Below are 15,260 nucleotides of genomic sequence, written 5' to 3'. Positions count from 1 at the left end.
AAATAAGCCGAACCCCGGAATTACATCATGCTACACGTCGAGCTACAAAGTGAGAAAGACGTTCATTTCCAGGTTCGCTAAGCTAGCTAGCTAGCTAGCCATGTATCTGCGATGAGTGATGTGTATTAACCTCCTCGGAATAAATGACCAGTCACTGTTAGAGATTTGAGTGAAAATGTCTGTATGTTGATTGATTGAAGCAAATATCCATAACAGACGCGGCACACGGCTCTGGAATTCGAATGAGTAGCTTCTTCTTCTAGTTTTTTTATTTAAATATATATCCATCCATCCATTTTCTTTACCTGCTTTATTCCTAATTAGGGTCAGTACACATTGGGCGAAAGGCAGGGTTACACCCTGGACAGGTCACCAGTCCATCACAGGGCCACACACATAGACAGACAACCACAGACACTCACACTCACTACTTTATATACAAATTCTGAGCTAAACTGCAAGAAAAGTGAGCCAAAAAAATCAATTTTTTTCACAGTCACAGAAGTTTGTAATTTTACTATATAAACTCCCTTTTGTTCTATTCGCCAATATTCAAGGACTTTTTCTAGAAAGGTTTAAGGTTTTCATGTGACCCCCCCCCCCCAAAAAAAAAAAAAAAAAATAAAATAAAATAAAATAAAATAAAATAAAATAAAATAAAATAAAATAAAATAAAATAAAATAAAATAAAATTAATAAACTGTTTACATATTTTCCCTTTACAATAATAACTTTACACATTGTAAAAAATAATGTAACAGTAATTAAATAAAATATTTTATATAATGCCTTCTAATTTTCTTTAATTTTTTAAAATGCGATTTTTACAAAAAATAAATAATATAAATATATAAATAAATAAAAAGTCAGTATTAATAGCAATTTTTGATTAAAAAATCCGTCTAAATTTGGGATATATTTTAGATTAAATTTAACTTGTGCATGAAAAGGTTCATTATGTGCTTAAAGAGTTACTGTAGCTTTCAAATCTCTACATGTAGCACACGAGGCTTAATAAAATGTCCTCTCTGTCAGCGCTAGGCTTCTGTAATGTACACAAAAACTTTACAACACAAACCTTTTTTTGGGTTTGGATTCTTTCCTATTTAAGCTCTTGAAACTTCACAGGGTTTGTTGTGAAGGCTGAAAATGTGTCGTCTCTTAAAAACGGCATTTCTGAAACCTCGCGTCGGTTTGATTCTGCTCGGCTTTCCGCTCCAGTCGACCCTTGTGACGAGACTAATCCCGGAAATCTGAACCCAGACTGAAATCCTCTAGGATTCAAACACAGAAAGGAAAGATGACAAACGTCTCAGAAGTAAAGAGAGAGAAGAAGGAGAGAACGAGTGATGCGACACGTGAGGATTTACTCTATGGTGGTGGAAGATGCAAACTATAGAGAGAGAGAGAGAGAGAGATGAGCTCCCATATGCCCGAGTTGTCATGAACTGGACAGTTGTCTTGATGGTGGTCATTTGAGTGACTCTCAGTCCCCCACACTGCTGGACGGTTCAGGAATATTTGGTTTCCTGTTAGAAATCGATGAGCTCTATGTTGTGTACTTGTGTGTAAATGTGATGTTCCGGGTCACGGCGGAATGGTGAGAATCCTCAGCAAGGGCGTGCTTCTTGAGATCCAGGCCATGCCGGACCGAATCCCCCGTACTTCCTGTTCAGCCCGTCTCCATATTGTTTCAACGCCTCCCAGCTGCAACCAATGAACATTCCAGGCCGCTTTTTCCATCTTTTCAAATCTCCGCCATAAGCCTCGAAGAGAGACATGGAACGAGGGCGGCGGCCCAAATAAGGAACTCAGAGCCGCAGGTGAACTCTGCTTGACCCGAGACGGAACCTACTGTGTGTGACCTTTGCTCCTTGCCCCAGGACGAGGTGGATTTAAGGGTCAGGGCGAGTTCACTGTGTAAGGTCAAGCTCGAGATTTTTAAACCATGATTTTCCTGTTTTTCTCTCTCTCTATGTCTCTCTCTCTCTCTTTCTCACACTTGTATGTGACTGAACCTGAACAGGATCTAAGAAGAGCGTAAAAATAAAATTTCATTTTCCAGGAAACATCTAATCAGTGACTCATCACATCAGGCTTCTGTGTTGCCGTTCAGTCGTGATCTATGGTCTTCCTCATGAGGATGACTTCACAATCCCCCCCCCCTCCCTCCACCCACACACACATCCCCCTCCCACCCCTACACACGCAAACACGCACTCTTGCTTGGCCCAGCCGTTCCGTCCCCCAGGGCTCCTAAACGAGAGCGGCTGTGTGCCAGCAATTATTCCACAAGGGCAGTGAGGCAGACAAACAGCCTGCTCTAAGATCCCGGGCTGCTCGAGCGTTCAAGGCCGGGGAAAGAGATAGAACATTGGAATAGTGAAAGAAAAGAAAGGAGAGGCGAAAGACAATCGAGCGAACTTTTTGAGCAAACCCCAAAACGGGTTTTTTCATCCGTCGCTTGAGCGAGAAGACAGGAGAGAAAGAGAGAAAGAAAAGAAGAGAAAGAAAATAAGGGATGTCAGGCATACCACAGAGAGAACAGGGCAGAAGATGAAGTCTCCTGGGCTCACAGGGTGGGGTGTGTGTTCCCCCCGCTCGCTCTCTCCCTCTCTTTCTGCCCTACCTCTGGGATTAATTAACCACCGAGATCAGGAACGCAGAAGCCCACTGAGCGAGCGGAGAGAGAAAGTAAAACAAAATGAATAGAGAGAGACAGAGATAATAAAAGAGAGAAAGACAGCTCTAACAAGGTTCCTTCTTTCTCTCTGTCAAACAGCCCTACTCGAGTGTGTTAAAGTTTCTCTCCGAGACGGAGTGAGGGAAGCCGAACAGATGGACAGACTCGGATCAGATCGCATTTCACAGCTCCATTAGAGGCAGCTCAGGTCGCACGCTTGCTACTGTTCAGCCTCAGACTCTGCTTACACACAAACCGACACATGCACACACACACACACACACGAACACGTGAGGCTAACGAAGGACGCTTTCAGAGCAACAGGAAGATCATAAACATTCCAACTGTGGAGCAGACGGACGATGGGGGAAGTGTAGGAACATGTCTAAAGTGGAGCGAGCTGCCTCGGGTCACGTTACTGAGAAAAAATATACTGCTGTTAGATACACACACACACATACACACACACACATAAAAGTTTTATAAGTTTGCATCCTCCCTTTTGAACCTCCTTTGCTCCTTCTCTTTTACAGGAGGAGGCTTTAGGGGCTTTTAGACCCGCCCCTTTATTCCCTATATACATGTACTGTATGTATATACAAACAATAGGCTCAAAAGTTTACACACCCCTGTTAAAAACAGCAGGGTTTTTGTGATGTCACGACTTTTTCCAGCATCAATGTCTAATTACAGCGAACAGACATGAAGTGAAAAACAATCAGAAACATGTTCTGGGGAAAAATTATTTCAGAAATGAGAACGTTACAGTAACCTGGTTCCATAAGTATGTGCACCCTTGTGATGTGTCCAGTGCGGGAAGTGTACAGGAAATACCCTTATGAATATCATGAATCTAGAATGTTTTGGCAAGAAAGAAGGGGAAAATATCGCCAAGTCAAGATGACAGACTCCAAAGTTTTTAGTTTTTTTCCCCTTATATTTCCCTAACATGTGAGAGTGACAGAGCTTTCTCAATTTCTATTGTCTGTCCACTCAAATATGACCAATAACACAGTCCCAGCTCCGACATCCACACCTTTAGTACATTATCCTGTATTTTGTCTTTAAAATATTTTATAAATACTTTAAAATGCTACTCACTTTCCATGAACACACTGCACACTTAAACAAAATCCATGTTTGTCAAATCCGTGTTTATTTATTTATTAAATGCTTTACAATATTTGTATTTTATTTAAAACATTTTTAATTTGCCTTGATATTTAGCAGATTTAATTTTTTAAATAGTTTTTGTTTATTTTTAATTATTTCTAAAAAAAAAAAAAATCTTTTAGAGAATTTTAGAGTTCTCTTCAAAAATATTTATTCTAATTATTTAAAAAATTTTTAGTTGATTTTTTAGATGAAATTGTGACAAAAATAATTCTATAAATCCGTATATTGGGTTTGATGTAATATTATTGTTTCATATAAAAAATGTTTAGAATAAAATAAAATAAAATTTAAATTTAAATATTTAAAAACAAATTTTTTTTTAGGTTTATAGACTGTTCTTTACCTTAAAATACTTTTTAAGCTACTATTTACCATTTATTTATTTATTACTATACTATTTAATATTTATTGTTAATATTATTAATAATTAATATTATTATCCATTTACACATTTTTACAAACTTTTTATAAGAATCGTTTATATAATATTTATGTGAATATAAATAAAATATAATATTTATTGTTTTAATTTTTATTAAATACATATCTTTCACTATATATACTATATAGTGTTTGTATAGACTGTGTGTGTGTGTGTGTAATCAGACACTAGTAACACAATATTAAGTGTACGAGACTTACAGTAACTTGACGTAACTTGAAGTGACTGCACACGTTTTCCCTCTTATTTAATCATCACTAATTTACAATTCTTCATAGGAAAGAGTGAACTAAACAGTAATAAACAGAAAGATCATGGAAATGATGGAAAAAGGATTTAAGCATCCAAGCCACACACACACACACACATCTTCATTTTCGATCTTTATTTGATACATTAACTAACATAAATAATTATTTTATGAACAAAAGGCACACAGTTCAAATATAAACAAGAAAAGCTTCTGTACAACAAATTAAGTATGGTAAATGGATGGCAGCAATGGGGGAGGGGCGTGAGTCTTTACAAAAAAAAAATAAAATGATGGCGTGGAGTCCGAGCGATGGCCCGCTAGCGTGCGGCAGAACCGAGAGCGGGATCAGACTCGTATACGGACACGCGACGCTGCGAAACGGAAGCCTGGAGTCAGTTCCTCAGCCATGCACACTCTGGCCATGCCGTGTCGTACCGTCCCTGATCGACATCCAACAAAACACGAACACGGCGTCCGCTCAGATAGCGACGCTGCTGGACACCTCCTCGTATTGGATAATAAAATACGGATAGCTCTGGTCGTCGTTGAAGATGACGAAGATCTGCGGGTCGACACAGTTGTCCACGCACGAGTCGAAGAGGTCTCCGGCGGGCTGGCGAGGACACAGCGGGGGCGGCCGCCGCATACCCGGGTTTCCCACCGTGAACTTTCCAGTCAGCACTTTGGCTAGGAACATGTAGTGGAGGCCGCACGGCGAGCGGCGAGCGAAGCTGTGCGAATACGCCGCCCGACGCGCGAAGTAGCTACCCTGGCCGAACATGGTGGCGTGCTTCCCGCACACGCGGGGGTCGAAGTTGTGCTTGCAGATGCCCTCTACCACGTCCTGCGAGGTGCCGTGGAACAGGTGACGCTCGTTCAGCAGACGCTCCACGTCCGACATGCGCCGTGACATGTACTCCTTCTTCCTGTGAGAGAGAGAGAGAGAGAGAGAGAGAGAGAGTTAGCCACACGATGCTTCACTAACTGGAATGTGACAGAAACGGAGCGGTATGCAAATCATCCGAGCCTGGAGACATTATGCAAACCAAAGCAGCCATGCGCTCCTGAAAGAGATATGAAGTCTTCAGGACAGAGGAAACGATTTGCTGATAACGAAACAAGCTCTGGGGAAAGACGAGACGAGGGAACAGGCGTTTGTAGCTGCTACAGCGTGAGAGAAAATCTCCTTCTCTGATGGTCCACGTTGTTAATTGTAACCATAAATGGATAAAAAGTACAATATGGTGGCTCCTTAAGTAACGGGTGGCTGTTATGAGAAGCGTTAGGGTGGGAACAGAATCTGTAACTCTTTAACTGATACGCTATGTTGCCAAAAGTTTTGGGACACCCCTCCAAATCATTGAATTCAGGGGTTGGTCTCAGGCCCCTTAGTTCCAGTGAAAGGAACTCTTAATGCTTCAGCTTCATACCAAGACATTTTGGACAATTTCATGCTCTTTGTGGGAACAGTTTGGGGATGACCCCTTCCTGTTCCAACATGACTGTACACCAGTGACCAAAGCAAGGTCCATAAAGACATGGATGAGTGAGTTTGAAGAGTTGAAGCTGTTATAGCTGCAAAGGGGCGGGACAACTCCATATTACATTCATGTGCATGGAAAGGCAGACGTCCCAAAACTTTTGGCAATATAGTGCAGGACATAGTGGTTGAAATGCGTAGACATGAAGCTCACTTAAAATTTCCAAACCTTTGAGAAATCCTCACTAACCGAAAGTGTCTCTGACGTCTCGTGAAGATTCGACAGAAAGCGTTACGTCTCAGCTGTGCATGGTTTTAACACCTCTATGAGCCCGATATGTCAGTGTTTCGAGTTACAGCAATGTTTCCTGATTGAAATTTTTTGGGGTTTTTTTCCTTGTGGTGTCGAGTCTGCACACCACGGTGGTTCATTTCATGCCGTGTCTCTCGAAAACAGGGTGGAGGATTCATTAATAGAGCACGAGGATGGGATCAGAGATTACTCCACATCACTAAAAATAAGCTGCAGCACTCACGAAAGCACCCACACCCGGGCAAACGCCAGCAATAAGAGGGTTTTATTACGCCTGTGTGGGGCTCTATTGTTACTTATGGGGAGAGAGAGAGACTGTGTGTGTGTGTGTGTGTGTGTGTGTGTGTGTGTGTGTGTGTGGTTACACCAAGTGTGCTGCCATGACGCTGCCTGACCTCTGGCGACCCCACAGCCCTAGTTAGTCACGGAAGTCTTTCTCACACTCACACGCACACGCACACACACACACACACACGCACACACATGCACACACATGCACACACACACACAACAACATTACATCTCTCTATTTCTGTCCCCTTCGACTCTCTAACCGGAGACGGACATGAAGAGTGAGAAAAAAGGAGCGAAGAGAAAGAATCTCATTCCTCAGCAGAGCTCATCACCGCTGTACCGAAAAACGGAGATAAACAGACAGAATAAAGAAAAAAGGAGTGAAAAAGAAAGAAAAAAAAGAAGGAATAGTGAAATTAATTACACACGCAAAGCTGCTGACAAAGAACAAAAAGGGAACAGAGAGAGAGAGAGAGAGACAGAGAGACATTTTAAAACAGAGTTAGGAAGGAAAGGGTATTAAAAAAAGTGAAAGAGAGATAAAAAAAAGAGATATGAACTTAGAGGAATGAGAGATACCATGGCTTAGAGAGAGGTGAGAAAAACATTTAAAAAAGGGTGTGGAGATAAGAAAAGTGAGGGAAAAGAAAAGAAAAGAAAAGAAAAAAGGGAAAAAAGGAAGAAAAGAATGAAATATCTAGAAAAAGAAAAGAAAAACAAAAAAGGGAAAAAAGAAAAAATTAAAAGAAAGAAATATCTAAGAAAAGAAAAAAGTAAAGAAAAGAAAAAAAGAAGAGAATAGGAAAGAAAGGAAAAAAGGAAAGAACAAAAGAAGGAAATATCTAAGAAAAGAAAAAAGAAAGGAAAGGATGGGAATGAAAAAAGAAAAAGAAAAGGAAAGGAAAGAAAAGAAAAAAGGTAAGGAATGAAAAAAAGGAAAAAAGAAAAGAAAGGAAAAGAAAAGAAGGAAATATCTAAGACAAGAAAAGGAAAGAAAAGAAAAGAAAAGAAAGAGAGAAAGAACAAATATGAGAAAAAAGGAGTGGAAAAGCAGTAAAAAAAAAAACAGACCGATGACAGAAAGAAAAAAAGAGAAAGAAATAGAAACCAAATACAAAAAAAAACAAATTTGAAAAAAAAAATTAAAAAGGAGTGAATAATAATAAAATAAATGAGAGAGAGAGAGAGAGAGAGAGAGAGAGAGAGAGAGAGATAGAAAAGCACCAGCACTGAAGCAGGAACTTTCAAAAGGTTCCTAGAACTCTAATTAGCCCCGCTGTCTGGGGTAGAAAGGCACCTAAAGTTCCTCTGATCCTGCTGTGGAAAAGTACCTATAGATCTAGAGGCTTGTTGACTGAACACACACACACACACACACACACACACACATGTTCTGTAACAACAACACTGAATTGAGCTGATGCTGATACACCACCAAACCCACAAGGATGACACACACGCATACACAACCTCAGGAGACGTCACACGTCTAAACCTGCAACACTCACACACACACTCACACACACACACACTCAGATCCAGCATCAGCCCACCTCTCTGACACCTTTCCCCCGGTCCCATGTTTCCATGACGATGGCATATTAAAGAACAGCAACAGCTTGGAACCTGGGACCCCGACATCATTTTCCTCCCACACACACACACACACACACACACACACACACACACACACACACACACACAGAGCTGTGCGACTCCTAGCACCTCTTCCTCCCCCTCAAACTTCCTCTGAGCTTGCTCCACATTTCTTCTGAACACCATATCTCTCTCTCTCTCACACAAACACACACACAAACACACACACGCACACAAACACGCACACACACACACAGACACGCACACAAACACACGCGCACCTGTTTCCGTCCTATAAAATACAACGCAAGGGCCGTTACCGTGGTTTATAGCAGAGCACAAAACCGACGTCAGAGTCATCTCACAACAGCCGAGATGAGTGTACAGGAAGTAGCGGAGATTACAGCTAGCAGGTGGAACCGCTAGCGCTGTGAGCACCTTTATACACACTGTTATCTTTCGGGTGTTGACGTTTTTTTTTTCCACAGAAAGTTCAACCTCAGTACAGTGAAAGCTAATGCTGCAGATTAGCATAAAGAGATACACGTTTCTCGTACTAGCAGTACTGCTGTTAGCAAGGACAATTACCGTTTGTATTTCTCCCAGAGAAAGGGATTCTGGACGCGGAGGATCTTCAGGATGCGGAATTTGGTCTCAGACACAGTTTTGTGGAAGAGGTTGTAGACGGTGCGGTAGCTGCGGTCCTCGCGCGACACCGGCACCTGGACAAAGTCCTGTTCGGGGTTCATGGGAACCCAGGTCTCGGGGAACAGCCGGGGTCCTGAGATGGCTGTGGGCGAGAGGGGCTGAGGTCCGACGACTTCCAGCGCGCTGAGACCTCCGAGAGTCCTGCAACGACAAGACAATACATGTCTTAGCGCTCAGTAGTATAAAATCATCAAGTCACAATTCTGTCACTTTAGCCGTCTGTGTGAGGTAATAAACATTAAAAACAATCTTAGTAACATCTTTACACCATTAAATATCCTGCTAGCATAAATAACAAGCTGGCTAGCTAAACCCCAGCTCACATTTTCTCAGTGGGATTTCATTATTAGCCATTTGTGTTTATTACTAACGTTAGCCATGCTAGTTCTGTGCTTCTGAACTATTGCATTCTATTCATTTGTTTAGAGTTTTTGGTAATGGACACTGTCTCAAAGTAGATTTACAGAAGTATAGAAACATAGAGAAAAAGGTTGTGTAAATATTTTAGCCCTATTTTATCACGAATTAGCAAACCTGAGGCGAGGCGGTGAGGAAAAACTTCCTGAGGTGAAATTTTTTATGTTTATTGCACCTTTGTCCCGGATGCATGTGACATCTCAGTATCGCTTTCAGTTTCCTGACTGATTTATTTTAACACCAGCCAGTCAAATACGATATTTAAAACAAAAACAACAACAAAAAAAAAAACTAGCTCATACATTTGCCATGTTTGCTAGCTGGCTAGTTCGCTATCTGCTCAAAAACTAGCTCATCATATCTCTCACATGACTGGAAATCAGCAACAGCATTTAAACAGATAGCAATTTATATAATATCTCCGATATCATTAAATGGAAATAATACCGAAGAATTAGCCGTTTTTTTTCCCTTCTCACTGATTCAGTCAAAATGGAACGTTACCATAACAACAGTGGTTTGTTTTTCTAGCTGGTTGGCTATCAAACAGGTATTGACCTAGCTCACACGTGGAAATTGTTTTTTCTTCTTCTTTTATTAGCAATAAAACATATGAAAATATACAACATCACCACAACAACCACAGGTTTATTCGAGTACTAACATTAGCTAGTCATTAGCCAGTTACATGTTAGCAATTAATGGGCCGTGCTAAACTATTTGCTAAGTATTTACCACCAAGATAATATGCCAGGAAAACTTTATGCTAACGTGTATTTTGATTGAGGTATCTATATTTTTTCATGTCATGTTAGCTGGCTTAAAAACTAGTGTCACCCTACGTGCTAATCACTGCCTCACAGGACTCTTTCACGTGACGCAAACATTAGTTACATTAGCTAGTCGGCTAATGGTTTGTGTTAAACGCGAAGGTATCAGTATTTTTCTGTTAGCTGGCTCAAAAGCTAACGTCATCCTACATGATGATAACTGCCTCGCAAGACTCTTTCACGTGACCCAAACATTAGTTCCATTAGCTAGTCCCTAGCTAGATACCCGTTAGCAAGGTATCAGGAAGTTTCTGTTAGCTAGCTCAAAAGCTCGCGTCATCCTAACGTGCTAAAAACCGCCTCGCGAGACTCTTTCACGTGACAAAAACATCAGTTAGGTATCAGTATGTTTCTGTTAGCGTCATCCTACATGCTAATAACTGCCTCACGAGACTCTTTCACGTGGCGCAAACATTAGTTCCATTAGCTAGATACCTGTTAGCAATGAGCGGTTCGAATTTTTAACAGTAAAACAGGGAAGTAAGTCAAAGCAAGTAGCACAAAGCGAATAAACAAAGCTAAAACTTCGAGGTGAAACATTTGGATATCATCAGCAGGCGTGTTTTTTTTAAATTTATTTTTTTTTAACAGAGATCCGAGACGTGAGCGGCATGTTGGAACAACTTCCGTGTAGAAGCCGGTATTCCAGTGTACACAGGCATGACGAGGCACAGCAGGTTAGCCTGCCATTTCACACACAATGGGCGTGGCCCGCTTTTTCGGCTCATTTCCGTTTACGTGACGCGAAAAACAAACAAACAAAATAAAAAGCCACCCATTTTCTTTCTACAACTATCTGACGTCCCAGACAGTGTCCGAAAGGCGCAGGTGCCTGTGGGATTGGGGTCATGATTGTTTGCGCACCCTTCCCCCTCTTCTCAGATGCACACGCGCGCCCGTGTGTGTGTGTGTGTGTGTGTGTGTACACATTCCAGCCAGGTAGACTTGATTGCTTCAGTCAGCATGACTGCCTACTGAATCATCCTCAACCTTTGTTCTACTGAGTCCTGCCCCATTCTCTCTGTGTGTGTGTGTGTGTGTGTGTGGTGTTCAACAGCCACTCCTAAAATCACAGAGGATTATTTTTCTTCCATATACTTCTTAAAAGAATAAGGAAATAAAGTTTCAAGAAGGGAGGATATCGAAAGGTGTGTGAAGCTTAAACAGTTTGTGTGTGTGTGTGTGTGTGTGTGTGTGTGGTGAGGCTGACTCCTCATGCTGAGAGCAATAACACTTGGACAAAGCTGCCACTCAGGATAAAGGTTTCCACCCCAGGCTCTGGGCACACGGTGTTCCAGCCACGCTGTGCTCTTCCTGCCGTTAAGTTGCTCACACACCGTGCTGTTCTGACCAGCCAAGCCTTGAGGTTTTTGGAACTCGCACCTGACCACACGACCCCCGAACACGCTTGCAGCGTGTGCCATAAATAAATAAATAAATAAAAAGCTCGCCACGTTCCGCTCGAAACGTTCCGAGAGCCGAGATTCGATTCAGTACGCCGACGGACTTCCTTTTGAAACAGGAAGTCACGGTGACCGAACACATCACATTTACTAAATATAAAGTGAAAAGTTTACATAAGACGCTTTCATTCCTGCGCTCGGGAGGATTTCCTGCCCTGCGCCGTGGATTCAGAGGTTCACGTCTGTCTCGAGATGCAGAACGGTCACGTGTCAGATATTAATAAGCGTTACTGACAGGGGTTCGAACATCAGTCTGAAGAAGCAATCAATTCCGACACTGGGGGGAAAAAAAGAAGTCTTCCAGATAAAATAAACTCGGAATATGTTTTCTCAGCCAAGTGAAGATTTGGAAAAGGAGAAGAGTGTGAAGGAGGATTCATCCAAATACATGTCAACAACCATGTCTGCAGCTACTGCTGAGCACAAGACACACCCCCTGAAAAACACTGGGGGGCGGGACTTTTCCCTTCTACAGACTAGGTGATCGTTTTCCTCGAAAAGAAAGCTGAGAGAGGAGACTTCTGCCGTTAAAGACGTCTTCTCTTTATACGAGGAACAGTGAAGTAAATCTGAAGCGAACTCACGGTAAGACACGCAGAAGAAGAAAACAAACCATGTGTCTGGCTCCAGAAAAACCCACCCTGCTTCCCAAACAGCCACGTTCCTCTCTCATTCACCCAGCTCCAATGGTCTGGAACCAATTTTTGCTTCTCTCTCTCTTTCTCTGTTCCTCCTTTTCACATCTGCTGCTCTCCATCTGTTCCTCTGGAGTGCGTCTCCGGGCCGAGCGAGCCAGTGGGGCAGACAGGGCGTTAAAGCAGGTACACGAGGCGCCGTTTGAGCCGGCGCCGATGAAGCGGCGATCCGCTTGGTCAGAGCGTTCCAGAGGAACGGAGTGTCCTCGGGCGGAGTCGTCCATGAGACAGAAGCGATCGACTCGGGTTTATTGGCGGAAACTGGAAAAGCAATCCATTCGCATCCATTTCTCTCATTTCAGCCCCAGGTCGGGTTTTTATGCAGAATTAATAGTTAATAAACCGAACTCTTAACACCGGTGTTGTTCTCTGTGTGTGTGTGTGTGTGTGTTATCTGATTTCACAAGGACCGAAAAACACACACAATTATCACAGGATGACCGAAATATAGAGAAATATGGAGATCTGTAGCATATATATATATATATATATAAATAAATAAATACAAATAAATAAATTAAATAAAAAATGAAGGATAAAATTATAAATTAATTAATTAATTATTTTAAATTACAATTTTCTTTAAAGATTTTCTTCATTGTAAATTATTTCGCAGTGAAATTAGGTAAAGAAAATTTTTTACTAAATGTAATTTTTATATGTTTAAATTTCCAAGGTGTGCACTGTATTATATCATACATTTCCCAGAATAATAAACTGCAGTAAAAAATTGTGAAAACTTTTTTTTAAAAAACCCTGAAATTTAAATTTTCCTTCCATTGCGAGTTTTTCTTAGAGATTTGTTATAAAAACAAACCATATTTACTCTCATAAACTTTTATTGTGAAGTAATTCATTAGGATATAGGATTATTAGGATATCGCCGTGTCCAAGACCCGACTGCTCTAAAGGCTTTAATCAGACTCTGATGCGGAGATCAGACTGTGCGTGAGGACGGGACGAGGACGAGGATACTCACTGCAGGTGTGGAGAGAGTCTAATGGAGGACATGAAGTGTGGTCGTTTTTTGATCTGGCGGCGGAAACCGAAGACGGCGTTCTGCTGGAAGCCCTCGCGGATATTCAGGATGTACTGGTTCTGGAGCGTGATGAAGCGGACCTCCTTCAGCCCTCGCTCTGTCGCTTCCTCGATCAAACGCACCACAGGCTGCGGAGAAAGAGGGACAAAAACAAACAAGAGAGATTAAGACATGCTGAGAGGGAGAGAGAGAGAGAGAGAGGGAAAGTAAGAGAGAAAGAGAGGGATAGAAGAAGGGAGATAGAGATTGAGGGAAAGCAAGAAAGAAAGAGAGGGACAGAGAAAGGGACAGAGTGAGGGAAAGAGAGAGAGAGTTCTTTTGAATGGAACTGAATTGAATTGAGAGAGTAAGAGAAAGAGAGCGAGGGAGAGAGAGAGACAAAGACAGAGAGAGAGACAGAGAGAAAGAGAGGGAGATAGAGAGTGAGGGAAAGCAAGAAAGAAAGAGAGGGACAGAGAAAGGGAGAAATAGAGCGAGAGAGAGAGAGAGAGAGAGAAAGAGAGAGAGAGAGCTCTTTTGAATGGAATTGAATTGTGAGAGTAAGAGAAAGAGAGCGAGGGAGAGAGAGAGACAGAGAGAGAGCGAGAGAGACAGAGAGAGAGAGAGAAAGCAAGAAAGAAAGAGAGGGACAGAGAAAGGGAGAAAGAGAGCGAGAGAGACAGAGAGAGAGAGCGAGAGAGAGAGAGCTCTTTTGAATGGAATTGAATTGTGAGAGTAAGAGAAAGAGAGCGAGGGAGAGAGAGAGACAGAGAGAGAGAGAGAGAGAGAGAGAGAGAGAGAGAGTTGAGTATAAACACGGGCGAATGTGAGAAATAAAATAAGGAGTATCAGCCCCAAAGTAAAGGAGAGTGAGAACCCGGACACTGGTCCTGTTCTCACGTTCCGGTCAGCGTCATCTGGAACGCGAGTCAGACGACATCCATCAGCCCGGATTTTGTGAAAGGAAATAAATAGCTTTATTTAAAAAAAGAAAAAAAAGAAAAAAGGAACACTTATGCAACGGATTGATTTCAGACGTCTGTGTGTAGGCAGAACACAATGTTTCCTCTGGTTATGTGTGAGAGCCAGCACACACCCACCCACACACACACACACACACCAGTGGAGTTCACACCAAACGGATCCACGGTCATTAAATTACACGGCGGAGGAATAAATTAGGGTTGATTCAGTGTTTAAAATCGCCTCGCTGACCCACTCAATATGTGTCCTGATAGATGACTACAAATAAATCTAATAATAAATAACACACTGGTGTTATCGAGCCCAGGGATCTGATTGGTCAGTATTTCTATTGCTCACCTCTGAGTACTCCCTCCAGCCGAAGTTATCTCTGCAGTAATATTTCCACATTGTGAGAAAGTCGGGGACGGGGTTTGTGTTGGAGGCGGGGTTTGTGCTGGTGGGCATGGCTCCGAAGCTGGAGGGCGTGGACAACCGTCTGACCAGATCGAACTCCATGTCACACACCCTCATGGCACTGAAGTCCAGCATAAACACTCGAGTCCTGTGTGGAAGACGGGAACGGAGAGAATTAAATGATGTGCACACACACACAGACACAGACATACATACATACATACATACATATATATATATATATACACACACACACACATATCTGAATCAGAATGTAAATGATACCTGAATCAGAATGTAATTGATACCTGAATCAAAATGTAAATGATACCTGAATCAGAATATAATTGACACCTGAATCAGAATGTAATTGATACCTGAATCAGAATGTAAATGACACCTGAATCAGAGTTTAATTGATTCATGCAGTTTGTTCCTGTTCATTTTAATGACACATCATCAAACAAAAATAAAGTCTGCGGGATGTGTGGAGCTGAAAATCTGCATTCATT

General features: G+C 41.9%; 1 protein-coding gene across 3 annotated transcripts in view; it reads right to left on the bottom strand.

Annotated features, from left to right (window-relative positions):
- Positions 1–4,671: 4,671 nt before the first annotated feature.
- tiparp (TCDD-inducible poly(ADP-ribose) polymerase) overlaps positions 4,672–15,260 on the bottom strand; it is a 27,754-nt gene continuing 17,165 nt past the window's right edge. For all 3 annotated transcript variants that reach the window (XM_058387868.1, XM_058387869.1, XM_058387867.1), the window contains 4 exons: positions 14,692–14,896; positions 13,330–13,517; positions 8,826–9,086; positions 4,672–5,480 (listed from right to left, as the gene is read on the bottom strand). In XM_058387868.1, the coding sequence (XP_058243851.1) occupies positions 5,033–5,480; positions 8,826–9,086; positions 13,330–13,517; positions 14,692–14,896 (1,102 nt within the window). In that variant the 3' untranslated portion in view covers positions 4,672–5,032. The remainder of the gene's footprint in view (positions 5,481–8,825; positions 9,087–13,329; positions 13,518–14,691; positions 14,897–15,260) is intronic.

This window comes from Hemibagrus wyckioides, linkage group LG04 (assembly GCF_019097595.1).
Source record: "Hemibagrus wyckioides isolate EC202008001 linkage group LG04, SWU_Hwy_1.0, whole genome shotgun sequence".
NCBI lineage: Eukaryota > Metazoa > Chordata > Actinopteri > Siluriformes > Bagridae > Hemibagrus > Hemibagrus wyckioides.
The sequence above is the reverse complement of the archived record's forward strand: the minus strand, read 5'-3'. Positions and strand labels throughout refer to the sequence as shown.